The 15592-nt window shown below is 39.1% G+C and overlaps 1 protein-coding gene across 5 annotated transcripts in view; it reads left to right on the top strand.

Annotated features, from left to right (window-relative positions):
- Positions 1-6109: 6109 nt before the first annotated feature.
- Positions 6110-15592, top strand: part of LOC125027059 (TP53-binding protein 1-like) — a 32877-nt gene continuing 23394 nt past the window's right edge. For 4 of the 5 annotated variants that reach the window (XM_047615739.1, XM_047615738.1, XM_047615737.1 and 1 more), the window contains exon 1: positions 6110-6291. In XM_047615739.1, the coding sequence (XP_047471695.1) occupies positions 6126-6291 (166 nt within the window). In that variant the 5' untranslated portion in view covers positions 6110-6125. Of the gene's footprint in view, positions 6292-10363; positions 10432-15592 lie in introns of all 5 variants that reach the window. The other variant, XM_047615740.1, reaches the window with a different exon arrangement.

Genomic DNA, 15592 nt, shown 5'->3' with positions numbered 1-15592 from the left:
GGTACACAACCTCTACAAACACACACAAAGTAACAACAACGCACAAGACAACACACGCAACCTATGCACCCCGAACACAAAAGAACTAACCCATACTCGCGGCGATGGCGCACCTCAAAACCACAAAAACACAAGAACAAAACAAAGCACACCAACAAGTAAAAATGAAAAGAAAAAAGGAGGGGGATAAATTGTCCTAAAAAAAAAAACGAAAAAAAAAACAAAAAACACACAACAGGGTAATTAGAGGCGCTAATCCCATAAACAAGAAAACTAACACGAAATACAACGGTGGGGCAGAGGAAAGAACTCAACAAAAAACAAAAAAAAAAGAAAGACAAAAAAACAAAAAAAAATCACAAAAAAACACTCAACATGAAAAACAAAAAGCAAAATAAAAAAAAGAAAAAAATAAAACCGGTGGGGAGAAAAGGGGAAGAGTGATGAGAGATGGGGAGAGAGGGAGAATCAAGTAAGAGACAAAAGGGAGGAGATAGGAATCTAAAAGAAAATGCTAAAACAATCACAAACCCCAACGAAAAAAAAAGCGTAACTAAATTTAGGGGAGACATGTACAAAAAAAAAAAAAACAAGAAAAACTTCAAAAAATAAGAATAAAAAAAAAAACGAAAAAAACCCATAAAAAAAAACAAAAAAAGTAAAAAAATAAACATAAAGTCAAAGAAAAAATCAAAAAAAAAAAAAAAATAAAAAATAAAAAAAATAAAAAAAGTAATGGAAAAAAAAAAAACGAAAATATAAAACAAGCAGAAAAAAAAAAAACAATAAAAAAAAGGAAAAATAAAAAAAAAAAAGAAATAAAAAAAATAGAAAATCAAAAAAAAAAAAAAAAAACAACGCCAACAAGACAAAAGGACAAAAATGATACAAAAATTAAAAAGATAAAAAAGAAAACAAAAAAAAGTGAACAAAAGAAAAAACCAAACAAAAAATGCAAACGCAAAAAAAAAACATAAAAAAAAAGAAAAAACCAAAGAAAAAAATAGGGAGAGAAAGAACAGAGAATAAAGAGAGGAGAGAGAGGAGACGGAAGGACGAGGGAGAGAGAGGCTGACGAGGTAGAAACCAAGGAGCAAAGGAATGAGGAAAGGGAGAAACAGGGACTGGAAGGAACAGAGAACTAGCGGTGAGAGGAGAGGAAAATGAAGGTAGTTGGAGAAGGACAAGAGAGCAGTAAGAGCGAGATAAGCAGGGGGAGAAAGAAAGATAAGGAAAAGAAAAGCAAAAAGAATTACAAGGTGAAGAAGGAAAAAAAGAAGAAGGGAGGATAGGAGGGGGCGGAGCGAGGGACAGGTAGAGAGGGGAGAGCGAGGGGGGGAGAAGAGTGTAAGGTAGAGAGAGAAGGAGAAGAAGGAGGGAAGAAAGAAAAGGAAAGGGGTAAAAGGAGTCGGGCAGGCAGAGAGAGGATAACAGAAAACATATAAAACAAAAAATATATAGATGGTCAGACCAAACGAAAAAGGCGAAAAAAAAGAAGAATACTAAAAAAGAGGAATGTAAAAGGAAAAAGTACTAAAACCACAAAGGAACCTAAGGGGAGAGGGGGGGAAAAACAACACTACACGCTATTTAAACAATAGCAATCCGAAGAACAGCAACAGCAAGGAAACAAAAAAGTTAGAAAGAAAAGAGATAAATACATTAAAATAAAAAGATTAAGTACAAGGGGTAGGGGAAAAGGAAAGGGCAGACAACGCCCACAAAAAAAGAACCGAAAAAGGGAATGTCAAGGAAAAAGAAAAAAAAAAAGGGGGGAGAGTAAGCAAAGACGGAAAAAGATAATAGAAAAAACGAAGAGGAGAGAATAGAAAAGGATAAAAACACAGAACGGAAAAGGAAGGAGACAAAGAGGGGAGTAAGCAATAATAAACAAGAAAGGGATCGGGAAAAGGAACCAAGAGGAACAGAAGGGATAAAGTAATGAGATAGACGAGCGAGTGAAGAGAGTAAAAAAACATGTAATGGGAAGGGAGGGGAAGCGAAAACGAAGGGGACAGTTAAAGAGGAGATTAATTAACGGGAGGGTGGAAAGTGGGAAAAGAGAGTAGGGGAGGTGGAGAGTCGCAAGAAGAAAGGAGGTAGAGAGGAGATGTAGTCGAGAGTAATAAAGAGGAGTTGGAGAGAGAAAGGTAGAGTGCTAGCAAGGACAGTTAAGAACGCCCAAACCGACACAAACACCACACGATGGGGGAAGGGACGGCACAACACGGACAAGCACAACACAGAGAGAAACTAATGGCGTGAAGGGAAATAAAAAAAAATAAACTTGGAAGGAATAGAGGGGGAGGGGAAGGGGGAGGAGGAAAGGGTAGTGGGTAAGGGGAGCGGGGGGGGGAGGGTCGGGGGGGGGGGTGGTGGGGGGGGAGTGGGGGCGGGGGGAGAGGGGAATTGTGGGGGTGTGATAGGAAATAAAGGAAACATTGGGGTGAGGGGATAGGGGGGTAGGGGTAAAGTGAAGAGGGGGGGGGGTGGTTGGGTTGGTATTATTTTTTTTAGGGGGGAAAGGTAAGATGTAATGAAGAACTAGGGAATTAAAAAGCAGTAAGAGAGCGAGGCAGAGAAGAGACGAGAAGAGTAAAGAAAAAACCATAAGATCAGAAGAGATAAAGAAGATAGAGACATTACAGAGCCGGGCAATCTGAAGACGGGAAGAAAAATAGAGTGGAGGGGAAGCGACGAAGAAATGAAAAAGAGAAGAGGGGAAAAAGGGGCAGGGGAAGTTATAGAAAAAAAAATACAGAAATAAGGATGGAAGAGAAAAATACACGTAGTGGAGGAAACAGTAGACGGAGCTTAAAAGACTACAAGAAACAAGTAAAAACACGGCGAAAAAATAGAGGGAAAGAAAGAGGGTAGTAGGAATTTAAAAACGACATAAAAATAATTACAACGCAAATAAAAATACGAGAGGGTACGATAAGAAGTAACAGGAGTAAAGGAGATTATGTAAGGGGGGGGAAAGGAAGGAAAGTGGAAAAATAGAAAAAGAAGAAGAAGTTATAACTGAAAGAAGAAAGAGCATAAGGTGAAAGAGGCAACTCTGTGGAAAAAAAACAAGAAACGACGAAAAGTAAGGAGACTACGTAAATAGTCAAGAACACGAGATAGAGAAGTTATAAGGAAAGAAACGAGAGAAGTAGGACAAGAGAAGAGAGCGGCGGGTGGGGAGGGGGGCGAAGGGGGAGGAAAGAGAGGGGGGGGGGATAAAGAGGGGTGGGTGGGGGTGAGGGGGGGTGGGGTGGGAGGTGCGGGAGGAGGACAGAACAATAGGACAAAAAGAAAACCACAGGAGCAGAGGAAGGGCGATGCAGGAGACGCGAGAGGGGGAGAAGGCAGGAAGAGTGGCGGAGAGTGGACGGGGGAGCAAGGAGGAGGAGGGGGGGCGGGGCGGATGAACAATTGATGAGAGGGAGGAAGGAGTGAAGAGGGAGACAGTAAAAAAGAGAAAAAGAAAAGAGAAAGAGAAAAGAGTGGGGCAGAGAGAGAGGGACAAAACACAACGAGAGAAGAGGGCAACAGCAAACAGAGACGGAGGAGGCACGACGCAGCGGATGGGGCGGCGAACCGAGCGGCGGAGAAAAGAATCCAAGCCTCGCCGCGAGGGAGATAGCAGAGGAGCGCGACGCGACGACGAGCCTTTTCACCCTTGCTCAACCCATGTCCCTTTCGCGGGCTCCTCACCCCCTTACCCCCCTCCCCCCCCCCTCCCCTCTCTTCCCCTTCCGCCACTTCCTAACCTTGGGGGCGAGTTGTTGGTTGTTGTCATTTAATCCTTGGTTTTTTTTTTTTGTCCAATTTTATGCCCATGCACATTATCTGGCTCAAAGTTTCGTGTTACTAAAACAGTTGTGCTTTTGCTCTTCTGCAAAAAAAAGCGAAAAGAGAACAAAAAAACACAAAAATACAAAACTCCAAATGCAAAAGATCACTACAGTAAAAAAATCAACAAGAGAGAAGTTAAAGAGGGGGGAGGGAGATAAAGAGACACCGCGGGGAGTAGGGGGGGAAGGGGGAGGGAGACAGCGGGGTTATACCGGAGACAAGGGGGAGGGTGTAGCAACAAAACCGCGGGGGCGCTGTAGAGGGGGGGGAATGGGAACTGGATAGTTTCACAAAAAAAAAAAAAGACAACAAGGAAAAAAAAAAAATACAATAAAATAAAAAAATACACGATAAAACAACATAAAAACACAAAAAATGAGGGGGGAGGGAGGCGGGACAAGCATTCAAACCACACACACAAAAAAAATAAGAAAAAAAAAAAAAAACACACAACCAACCTTCAAACACCGGCAACCGAGGCACAGACATAATAAGACAAAAATCCCAACGGGAAAGACAAAAAATACGGAAAGGGGAACAAGAAAATGAAAACGAGGACGAAGAGGTAAGAGAAGAAGCGAGGAGATGGAGACAAAACGACAATCGGGGTGCGAACGGTAAAAAGAAAGAAGATGGTGTGGGGGAGTAAGGGGGAGGGGGTTGGTGGGAAGGGGGGGGGGGATTTGGGAGTGGGAGGGGGGGTGAAGTGGGGGGTGGGGAGAGCGAGGAGAGAGGTAAGCAGGGGGGAGAAATTGAGAGGTGGACAAAGGGATGGGGGTTGGGAATGGTGGGGAGGAAATGTAAAAAAAAAAAAATAAGGGGGGTAAGTGGGGGGGGAACTGGAAGGGGAGGGGGGGAGGGGTGTTTAAACGGAAGCCGCGGACCCGGGCCCGAAAGGTCAGGGGGAGAAAAAGGGGAGAGAGACCTAAGAAAAAAACGCGGCGTAAAGAACGAACGACGAGAGGAAAATTAGATGAAGAAACCAAACGGGAAAAGAGAAAAGAGAACGGGAAAAGGAGAGGAGCTGCTGCGAGGAGAAGAGAGAGAGAGCGCTGAGAAGGGAGGAGAGAGGAGAAGAGACGACGCGCAGCGCGCGAGAGAGGAAGAGAGGGACAACGGCGTGAAAAGAAGAAGGGACCGACAGGGGACGCCGAGAAGTGGGGGGGGCTGCCACGAGACGGGAGCGAGACCGCGGAGAGAAAAAGAGGGGAGAAGAGAGCGAGATGGGGGGAAGGATGAAAGAGAGACCGCGAGAGACGAGGGTACGGAAAAGAGGAAACCGCAGCACAGGACGTAAAACAGAAGGAAGCAAGAGAGAAGAAGGCACAAAGAGTAAGCACCTCACGGGGAGAGAGAAAGAGGCAAAGAGAAGGGGAGCACACTCTCTTCTCTCCCCCTTCTTCCCCTCCCTTTCCTTCTCCCTCTTCCCCTCCCTCTCTCCCCTCCCTCTTCTCTTTCCCCCTCTTCCCTCTCCCTCTCTCGTAACCTTTCTCTCCCTCCTCCCTTTCCCCCTCCTTTACCCATTTCTCTCTCCCTTTCTCTCCCCTTTCTTCTTTCCCCTCCTTCCCCCCTTTTCTACTTCTTCCCTCCCCCCCTCCCTCCCTTCCCTTTTCCTCCCTCCCTCCTCACCCCCACCCCCCTCATTTTCCTCTTCCTCTCACACTCTCTCTTTTTGTTTCTTTCCTTCTCTCTATCTTCTCTCTCCTCTTGTCTCTCTTCTTTCTCTCTTCTTCTCTCTCTTCTCTCTCTCCCTCTCATACCTTCCCCTCTCCCTCCCTACCTCCCCTTGTCCCTTCCCTCCCTCCCCTCCCTCCCCCTTCCCCTCTGTATATATCAGTTTGATAGATTAAAAATTGAAAGGGGTATTTTTGGTTGATTAAGGGGAAAAATTTTTTTTTTTGTGTAATTATTTCTGTAAGGAGTGGACTTTTATTTTCTTTATTTCTTATTTTATGTATTTTTATTTATTTATTTATTTATTTATTTATATTTTTATTTTTTTACTTAAGGCATTTTTGACAGTTGTTCAATTTGTACTGTTGAGATTAAGCAATTTCATTCATGCTATAGGATATAGATATATTCTGAAATGCCATTCCTTTATTCCTATATACTAGATGCTATTCGAAACCATGATTGCAGAAATTCCTTTCAGAGAGGTAGTATATCTAAAGCCTTTTTTTTTTTTTTTATCCGTACTTTTTGATTTCTAATTGCTTGTTGACAGGAAATGCATAATCAAAGAATCACTTGATGACTGGCATGTTGCTCCTCCCTTTCAGATGACAGACGACTGGCAGATAGCCAGCCTCAGCCAGACCATAGAAGAAGAGGAAGATGATGATGCTCTTGTTCCCCCAACACCAGGGCAAGAGGATGTGGACATGGCAACACCATCTCAAGACAGTGCCTCCCTCCTCAGTGCTATGACGGAATCACAAGGAATAGGTATAATACAAATGAAATATACTGTAATATTTTAGAATATGCCATTTCTTTTTTATTTATAGGTATTATTATTTCTTTTTCGGTCGTTTTGACAAAAAATTAATGATGTGCCTTTTTTATATACTTGTTATTATTATGTAGGTTGTTCTCTCTCTCTCTCTTGATTGGGTAAATTATAATTTAGAAATACCTTATACAGACTTTTGTAATGCTACCATAATGTATTTTTTAGGTGACAGTCCTTGGTGGGGAGGAAATAATTGGGTTTGCAATGTGAAAATTATGTTAAGAGTAGTATTGAATCCACATGCAAGTATATAGTCGCCTACAACAATACTTGTATCTGTAGAATAGTTTTTACTTACTATGTAGACTATAACAGTCACATAATATACCACAGGTCAAATGACTTCTTTTATTTTTGCTGCATGTTATGTATGCCGCCTCTGAGTATTACATAACATTACCCATTGATATCAGTAAGAAAAAGTATAAAGTAACTAGAAATATAGAATTTTCCCGAATCTAATCAACGTAAAATGAAAGCGAACAAAAGACATAGGATTAGCGGGTGTATTTGCAAATTACAAAAAAAATGTAGTTATTGTTTGATTATGACCTGTATTAGGTTTATGTGCCTCTATGGATAGTTTATAACAGGTGACTTGTGATGAGTTGATTCTTAAGAAAATAAACAAAATATTAAGATTTATTCACCCCAAGAAATTATTCAATTTCTGTTCCCTCTTTTTTCTCGAAACTGCTTTTAATGGGCTTTGGATATAAATAAGATAACAGTGATTCAACCATTTCATATTCTATACCATTAGATGATTTGTAAAATTGCAGATGAAAATACTTATTATTATTTTTTTTTTTTTTTAACAGTTTTCTAAAGACTTTTTTTTTTTTTTTTTTTGGGGGGGGGGGCAGAAAACTCAAGCAATTAATCCTTACAGCAAATATAATTCTCTGCACATACTTTTAATGCTTATGCTACATTTTTTGCCATCTAATAAAAAGAAAGATTGACTTAATCTTTACCAACAAGACATAGTATATTAAACTAGTTTGAGCCCCAGCTGTAGTTTGAGTCCCGGCTGGGTCCTCCCAAAATATGGTACCAAAAGAATGAGCACATACACATCATATCCAAAATTAAAGAGAATTTTGTATATTTCAGTAGCTTTAACCTCCCCACTCCCTCAGAATAGTTTCCTTGATAGGACTAAATTTTAAAGTTTTGAGGGTCCCTAGTTGGGATAGTGCCCAGCTTAACCCTTTCCCGCCAGGTAGCATGTACATACATGCCATGGCCTGCCTGGATTGTATTCTAGGTGCCCTGTGTATACATGCCATGATGCGCCGGTCCCATTTTCCGGGGGCATGTGTATACGTGCCATGGTGCGCCGGTCCCATTTTCTGGGGGCATGTGTATACGTGCCATGGTGCGCCGGTCCCATCTTCTGGGGGCATGTGTATACATGCCATGGTGTGCCGGTCCCATCTTCTGGGGGCATGTGTATACATGCCATGGTGCGCCGGTCCCATTTTCCGGGGGCATGTGTATACGTGCCATGGTGCGCCGGTCCCATTTTCCAGGGGCATGTGTATACATGCCATGGTGCGCCGGTCCCATCTTCTGGGGGCATGTGTATACATGCCATGGTGCGCCGGTCCCATCTTCTGATGGCATGTGTATACATGCCATGGTGTGCCGGTCCCATCTCCCGGGGGCATGTACAATCAGGACGTGCATGCTATGGTGCCAACACAATCTCCTGGCAGCAGGGCCCAGGCCAGTACGAATACAACTTGGGAGAGGGCTTTTGTATCAGGAGACCACCCAGCAGCATTGATAGAATGATAGAATCCTAACAAAGATTTAAGTATTAATATATTCTCTCTTTTTTCTTTCACCAAAGATCTTGGCCAAAATAAAGTCAGTGCTAATAAGAAAGGCTATATGATGTTTTGTGTGCAGTTCTATTGATCCAGTGATACAAACAAATTTTTCAATGAGTTAAGAGCCTATTCATATTGATGGTATCCAAAGGAAACAAAAAAATATTTTGAGAAAAGCAAGAAAATTGTAGATATTGCAAATTAATTTTTTACTTTTATCTTTGTAATGCCCTTTGTTACAAGATTTGATTGTTGGTTTGCATATAACAGTAATGAATTGTTTCCTTAATGGGATTAGAAGTTTTTGTCTCTTTTTTTTTTAATGTTTCTTAATTTTGGGGAATAAGTTTTTGGAATGCCAAAAGTGGGAACCCCCCCAAAATGGTTTCTAGTATAATACATAAGAAAATGAGAAAGAATATAGATAATTCTATTGCATTTCCAGTCAGATTTTAATTGATTATGAACATTTTGACTGGCTGAGTGTACAAGGAAGTTGCATATTTTCATTTTTCAGTCTTATCCCCCTAATAGGTGTTTTGTGATTTTACAGTAGACAATTTTATTTTGTGGGTTTTGATATTTGAATTTGTTATGTTATGGGTGTTTAGATATCCGGAAGTAGGCTTTATTCAATTCATTGAAATAATGCAGGTAATGTACTTCGTTATTTTATAGAGGGGAAGGACTAACTGATCACAATTGTTGATGCCAAATATTGTAGACAGTGTTAACAACATAGGAAGAGTCAAATGTAAGTCAATCAGGACATTTGAAAGTGTCATTTGAGAGCAGTGATACAATAGGTTGATACTTAGTTGCTGGTTAAGAATTGCAAATATTGCAATTACAGAAAATATGTAGAAGTTGGGGGATTATACCTCTTACAGGGTTATCATGCTTGGCTTACAATCCCATTCATTGGTCATTGAGCATCCACCCCTAAATTTGGTGTTTGTCTTCCTAATACAAAATAAACATAGTTGTATTCCACTCCCTACTAAAGTAAGGTAAGTGTCATAGAGATTGATATAGTGATGTAATTATCTTGTTAATGCGCAATACTGTGTAGAGATCATTATAGTAATGACTTGTACCTTGAAAGAAGCAGCAGTCTTTGCAGCAGAAATTTTCTTCTTATATAGTAATGCTTAGCTATTTGTACTTTTATTGTAACCATTTGCAGTTAGCTAATCATCAAACCACACATTAGCACTTTTTCCTTTAATTTTTGTGTTTCGTTATAAATTTTCCATATACAAATGGACTGACCCTATCACACTACTAAGGCAGCAAGCATAGTTTCCATGTAAACAAACATGACGTCCTTATAGTGAGGTCCTGGGAATCACAAAAGCATTCTCATGCATATCATATTATTTTAAATCAATATAATTTTGTATACTGCATGTAGAAACATTCTTTTTATTTTATTGCAATCCTCTCAGTAATCATTTGATAAGCTTATATCAGTTTTGTAATAGACTTTAATACTATTATATTTAACTTCAAGGAATAGAGATAGCAAGTAGGAGGAGAGAAATGTCCCTTTTATGAATTTATGTTAGCATCACTAACATAAATTCACCCACCATTTACAGTCATTGCAAGAATAGAGGGCACCTACATTTGGCTTAGATTGCCTTGGCAAGCATTGGTACCACCTGGTGTTTGGCCTTTTTTCTATGACAAAACTAAATGCCTCTGGGCATTTGGCTCTTCCTCGTAGTAAGAATGGATTCCAACTAGCATTCATAAGTATATTGCTCAAAGATCATTGAATATTAAACACTCCTATTTCCTTTATTTGTTGGCCTAGATGAACTGCAGAAAAAATTGTACTTGAAATTAGATTATTAATTCATTGATTATGTGTTTTTGATTATATTTATTACATTTATTACTATTTTTATTACTTTGTTTTATAGGAAACAACTTTTTTAATAGTATTAAGTCAAGATTCCACCAAATTTAATTTAAGTAAGGATGCACTGCCATCTTTGTTTACACAGTTGTGCAGTGGCTCAGGTTTCAACGCAATTAAAAATCATGATAAACATTCCTTTCTCTCCTTTCTTTTGTTATATGACACTCATATGTGAAATAGTAGTGCTTTTGCAAGAAGGAGCATGAGTCCTCTAATAGCGCCAGTAATGTTTGCTCACAGAATTGAAACCCTCGGGTGATGGTCTTATCGCTGTGTGACCAGGATGTGCATGGAACGATCAGACTTTTGTATGTAGCAACAAGATAAGTTGATGATGATAAATGTTTATTTGACTGCACCTTAACCCAATTCTGATGGGCATGGCATGTACGTACATGCCATGCCCACGGTGAATTTACTTTATTAGTTGTTTTTACAAATAGATGGCAACACTTGTACTAAGTCACCGATGAGCCAATTATGAGTACTACCTGTCTTGCCTGTTTACCCTTTTCCTTGATTTACAAAAGTATTTTATATTATTTTTCTGCAACTAATGTTTATAACATTATAGTAATTATAATGTCTATAATAAAAATAACACCATGGATATTCATAGCATTAGTAAAAAATATATTTTCCCGCCAATTCAAGGAAAGGTGAAATTAGTTAAGATCACAAGGTCTATGAATTGACTCCTTTGTGGCTAAGCACTAACAGAGCCATCTATATGCAAAAACATTTCACATCATTTTTTTTTAATGAGCACAGCATTTTCCCTGTGTTAAGCAACACAGCACTCATAATATAACTGGAAATTGGTGATAATATGTTGGTAATTATTGTTTTATGCAAAGTACTTAAAAAGATAGGGAGCACCACTTTGTATAACCTGTTAACCCAATGTCAGCAGGTTTATGTATGGCCCCCTTTAAATTTTAGTGAGTTTGTTACATACAGATGGCTCCAAATGTGCTCAGCAGCAAGGAGTCTATCAATTGGCCTTAGTGACCGATCCTGATTTCCCCATTCCTTGAATTGGTGGAAAAATGCATTTTTCTTTCCAATACTATTAATATTAACATTGTTATCATTCTTATTGATATTTGAATTGTTATTCAAATATCATTAACATCAAAACCAATAAAATATAAGACTTTCAGAAATTGAAAAAAAGTGGTAAACAGATGAGATAGGTAAGACTAATAGCTGACTCCTTGGTGAATAAGCACATGTAGTGCCATCTATGTGTAAAGACAATAGATAAAACACTTATTACAGGGAGCATGGCATTGTAGTCTTGCTGCCTGCACTCATTGGGTTAAACTTCAAAAGGAAATTGACTTTTTCCCTAGAGTATGTTGATGGTTGTTTATGGTATGGAATCTTCATTATCATAAATAGAATAGTGGAAACTTTGTTTTACTTCTGGTAATGTTAATGTAAATTATACAAATGATTATTTAGTCAGGAGTTCATCAGATTTATTATACTTCTCTTAACCCCTTAGATCTACATGACATGACCATCATGTCATGAAAAATTTAGTTAAGGACTCGGTGACTTGAACATGTCATCATGAAAAAGTTTGGGTGTGGGCTGGGGTGACAGGAACATGCCATCTTCAGAATTTCACCTGAAGGCTGGGGTAAAAAGAATGGACCACTATGAGTGCACAAAGCTCCTGGAAGGTGATTAGCCTAAGTGGGCATTTAGGAAAGGACTCTTGCATTATTTCCACTGGGATATGAGTCTTGAATGTACCATGACTGGATAAGTACCAACTCCAGGGTGAATTACAGAAACTTGAATGCTATATTCAAATGACACAAATAACAAAAATGTCCACAGATTCATATCTCTAGGTAGACTATAATTCTGTGCATTTTCAGTCACATTAACCCCTTCCCGACGGGTCACGCCCATAGGTGTTGTAACAATACGCTCAAAATGTGGTGTGCGGCTGTCCGCTCCGAGGCAGTGATTTGGCTTGATGTACCGAATTCATGCGCTCAAAGTCAGCGCAGTGCCGTGGTTCGCCAGAGCATACAGTTTTTTTTAGTTTTCGGCACCCGTCACCAATGGGTTAAGTAACATTTTCTTGTTTGCATCATTTAAAAATATTTTTGTATTATTCTGTAACACACTGTGCCACTGGTCACAGTAGGCAGAACTAGGAACTTGAGCACGGAAATTGTGTCCTCCACCCTTGTTTAATAGTAGAAATAATGCAAGAGCCCTTTCCTAAATGCCAAATCAGTCTAATCTTTCTACAAGAACATTTGGTACTCAAGACAAGTCATTCACATCACCCTGACCCTTCAGCAAATTTTTCATCATGGCACATTCCCTTCACCCTGGCCTTCAGCCAGATTTTTTCATAATGTGATCGGCATTTCACCTAGATCCAATGGGTTAACCCAATCAGCATGCAAAAATACATGCCATGCCAACTGTAATACAAGTTTACTTATTGTATTTACACATAGATGGCTCTACAAGTACTTAGTCACCAAGGAGTCCATTATTAGTCCTACCTATCTAAATGTAGCACTTGTAGAGCCGTCTATGTGTAAATACAATAAATAAACTTGTGAGTGAGCATAGCATGTATTCTTGCTATCCATGCCAATTAGGTTAATCCAAATCCAATGGGCATGGCATGTATGTACATGCCATGCCCACTGTGAGTTGAGTTGTTTAATTGTTTTTAGATATAGATGGTTACACTTGTACTAAGTCACCAATGAGCCAATTACGAGTACTGCCTGTCTCGCCCGTTTACCCTCGTCCTTGATTTACAAAATAATTTAAGTTATCTTATTTTGCTGTCACTAATGTCAATAACATTATAGTAATTATACTATCTATAATAAGAATAACACCATCAATATTCAAGGAAAGGCGAAATCAGGTAAGATTACAAGGTCGACTAATTGACTCCTTTGTGGCTTAGCACTTGCAGAGCCATCTGTGTGCAGAGACATTTCACAAAAAAAAATTAAAATGTACACAGCATTTTCCTGGCAGCATTGAGTTAGAAAGGATAAATCTCATAACATTTTAGTTATAGGTAAAAAATTGGGTAATTTTTTATGACAATTTTTTTTCTTTGTAAAAGAAAAATGTGTCCCTACAAAACTGCTTTTCTTTTTAATTTTGCTTGGTATTATTCAATATGATTTCAAAGTTGTGCTGTCCTTTATTGTTATTTTGCCTTACGAGGTTTTCCTTACATTACAAAATGGGCAGCAAGGCCACAGATAGTGATAAAATCTTCAATAGTATTAATGGAAATAACATTAATAACATCAATGATAAATATAAAAATATAAAACCTCTGTGTTCAGGAATATGAAGGATCATGAGAATATGGCCCTTGGGAACTGTGTCAATATATGTCAGATAGTACTACTATAGCAGGTACACTATGGCAGGCGGAACCAACACTAGTGACTAAGGTGAAATTCTACAATTCAGATGCAAAAAATTATAGATTTTTATCCCCTCATGTCTGAGAATGTTATCAGGATGTAGAAGCTCCTAAAGCTTGTAATTATGCCAGAAGCCCATGACAGCCCTGAGAGATGAGGCAGGGATCCACTTGTACAATATCAACCCATTATACCTCTGTTAAAGCTAGTCATATGGGCAAGGTAAGCTTCCAAAACTTTGAAAAGCAATTGTATTTCAGGAGAAAGGCAATGATAGAGATGATAAAGAATTATGTGCAATCTGCCATTTCTAAAATGACCTAAAATTGAATACTGATTAACCCCTTGTTCACGTGTGGCATCTACTATGATACCATGGCGGCATAGCGTGATGCCGTGGGTGGCATCCCTACAGATGCGGCCCATATTATATAACCGTTTGGCAGGATGCATGACCGCCGAAAAAGCCCTTGCACATTGGGTTAACAAATGCTGAATTAACAATGGAAAAGACCTTTTTGTTGTATAAGATGAGAATTGGAATTTTCATCTTCAGAATTTTTCCATTGCTGATTTTATTAGTATTTGAAGTTTGTTGCCAGTGTACTCATACCTGATAAAGATATTTGTAAAGGAATTTTAACCACAATCTTAATTCTTTCTTTCTTTCTTTCTTTATTTATTTTTTCATAATAGTGTGTGTATAAGATTTTCTATGAATTATTTTTTTGATTATGTAATATGTAAAATGACCTACAATTAAATTCTGATTAACCTCTTGTTCACGTGTGGCATCTACTATGATACCATCCCTGATGTTTTCTCAGTCTCAATATTAATGCCTAGGGTGCTAGTAAGTGCATATCACACATATACAAGTATGGTTGGTTGTTTGGGGTGGGGAAAGGATTAAGCTTTAAGTGGTAGTGTTTGTGTTTGTAAAGGTGCTTGTTTTATTTTTTTTAAATTTCTCAGTGAAAGTTTCATGTGTTGAGGTTCCAGTTCCAGTTGTGTATGTTACATGGAAAGAATGAGTGCTTGTTAGAGTCGGTGTTGGTTGTGTTATTTAAGGAACTTGTTATTATGTGAGTTTCATGTGCTGTGTATGTGCTGCTTGCAGATGTTTGTTATTGCCCATAAGGTTGTTTGTGATCTTGCACATGATTGTAAGTTTTGTTTGGTGTAGGGGTCCCATACAGTTGCACAGTGCTCAAGTGTTGGGCGTACAAATGTGTTGTAAGCTGAAGTTTGATGTCGTCTGGTCTACAGTTGTGTAGGTCCCTCCTCAGGAACCTCTGTGTTCTGTTTGCTTTTATGCATTATAAAGTCAGTGTGCTTGTTAAAGGTGAACTTGTTATTGTAGTGTATTTCAACGTATTTGTAGGATGTTGGTGTCAGTTGATGGCTGTGTTGAGTGTAGGTGTACTGTATCAGTGTATGTGATCTGGTGAAATATAGTATCTTGCATTTGTCTCATCTTGCATTTGCCATGACCTCTCCCACTATTCAAGGGCATCTATGTCATTTTGGAAGGGTCTGCAATCGTCTTCATTACTAGTTGTTCAAAGTAAAAAACTGTTGTCAACAAAGTCTAGCTGAAGAGGTAATGTATAGAAGGAAAGGAAGGATGGTGCCTTGCCGGAAGAGACAGGGACAGAGTCAGAAGTTACACCATCAAGCTACACATTAGAAAAGCAGTGATCCAGTGAAGAATTGGTCCTGTGATCTTGTAATACTGTTATTTTATGTGTTATTCTTCTGTGAGGGACTTTTTCGAAGCTTTGGCAAAGTCAAGAAATATGGCATCAACTTGTTTTGTGTCACATCTGTCTAGTTGTCGGGCAAGGTCATGAGGAGAAGGTTGTATCTCACATGATTGTTTGGGCTGAAAATGTGTTACAAGTCTGTAAGGATGTTGTGAGTATCAGTGTGGTTCATTATATGTTCAAAAATTTGGAGACAGTTGATGTGAGGGAGATAGGGTGATAATTAGTAGTGTTTGTATGATTGCCTGTCTTGAAAAGGGGATGATATT

This window comes from Penaeus chinensis, chromosome 7 (genome assembly GCF_019202785.1).
Source record: "Penaeus chinensis breed Huanghai No. 1 chromosome 7, ASM1920278v2, whole genome shotgun sequence".
Taxonomy (NCBI): Eukaryota; Metazoa; Arthropoda; class Malacostraca; order Decapoda; family Penaeidae; genus Penaeus; species Penaeus chinensis.
Note: the sequence above shows the minus strand (reverse complement) of the source record. Positions and strands in the feature narration are given on the sequence as shown.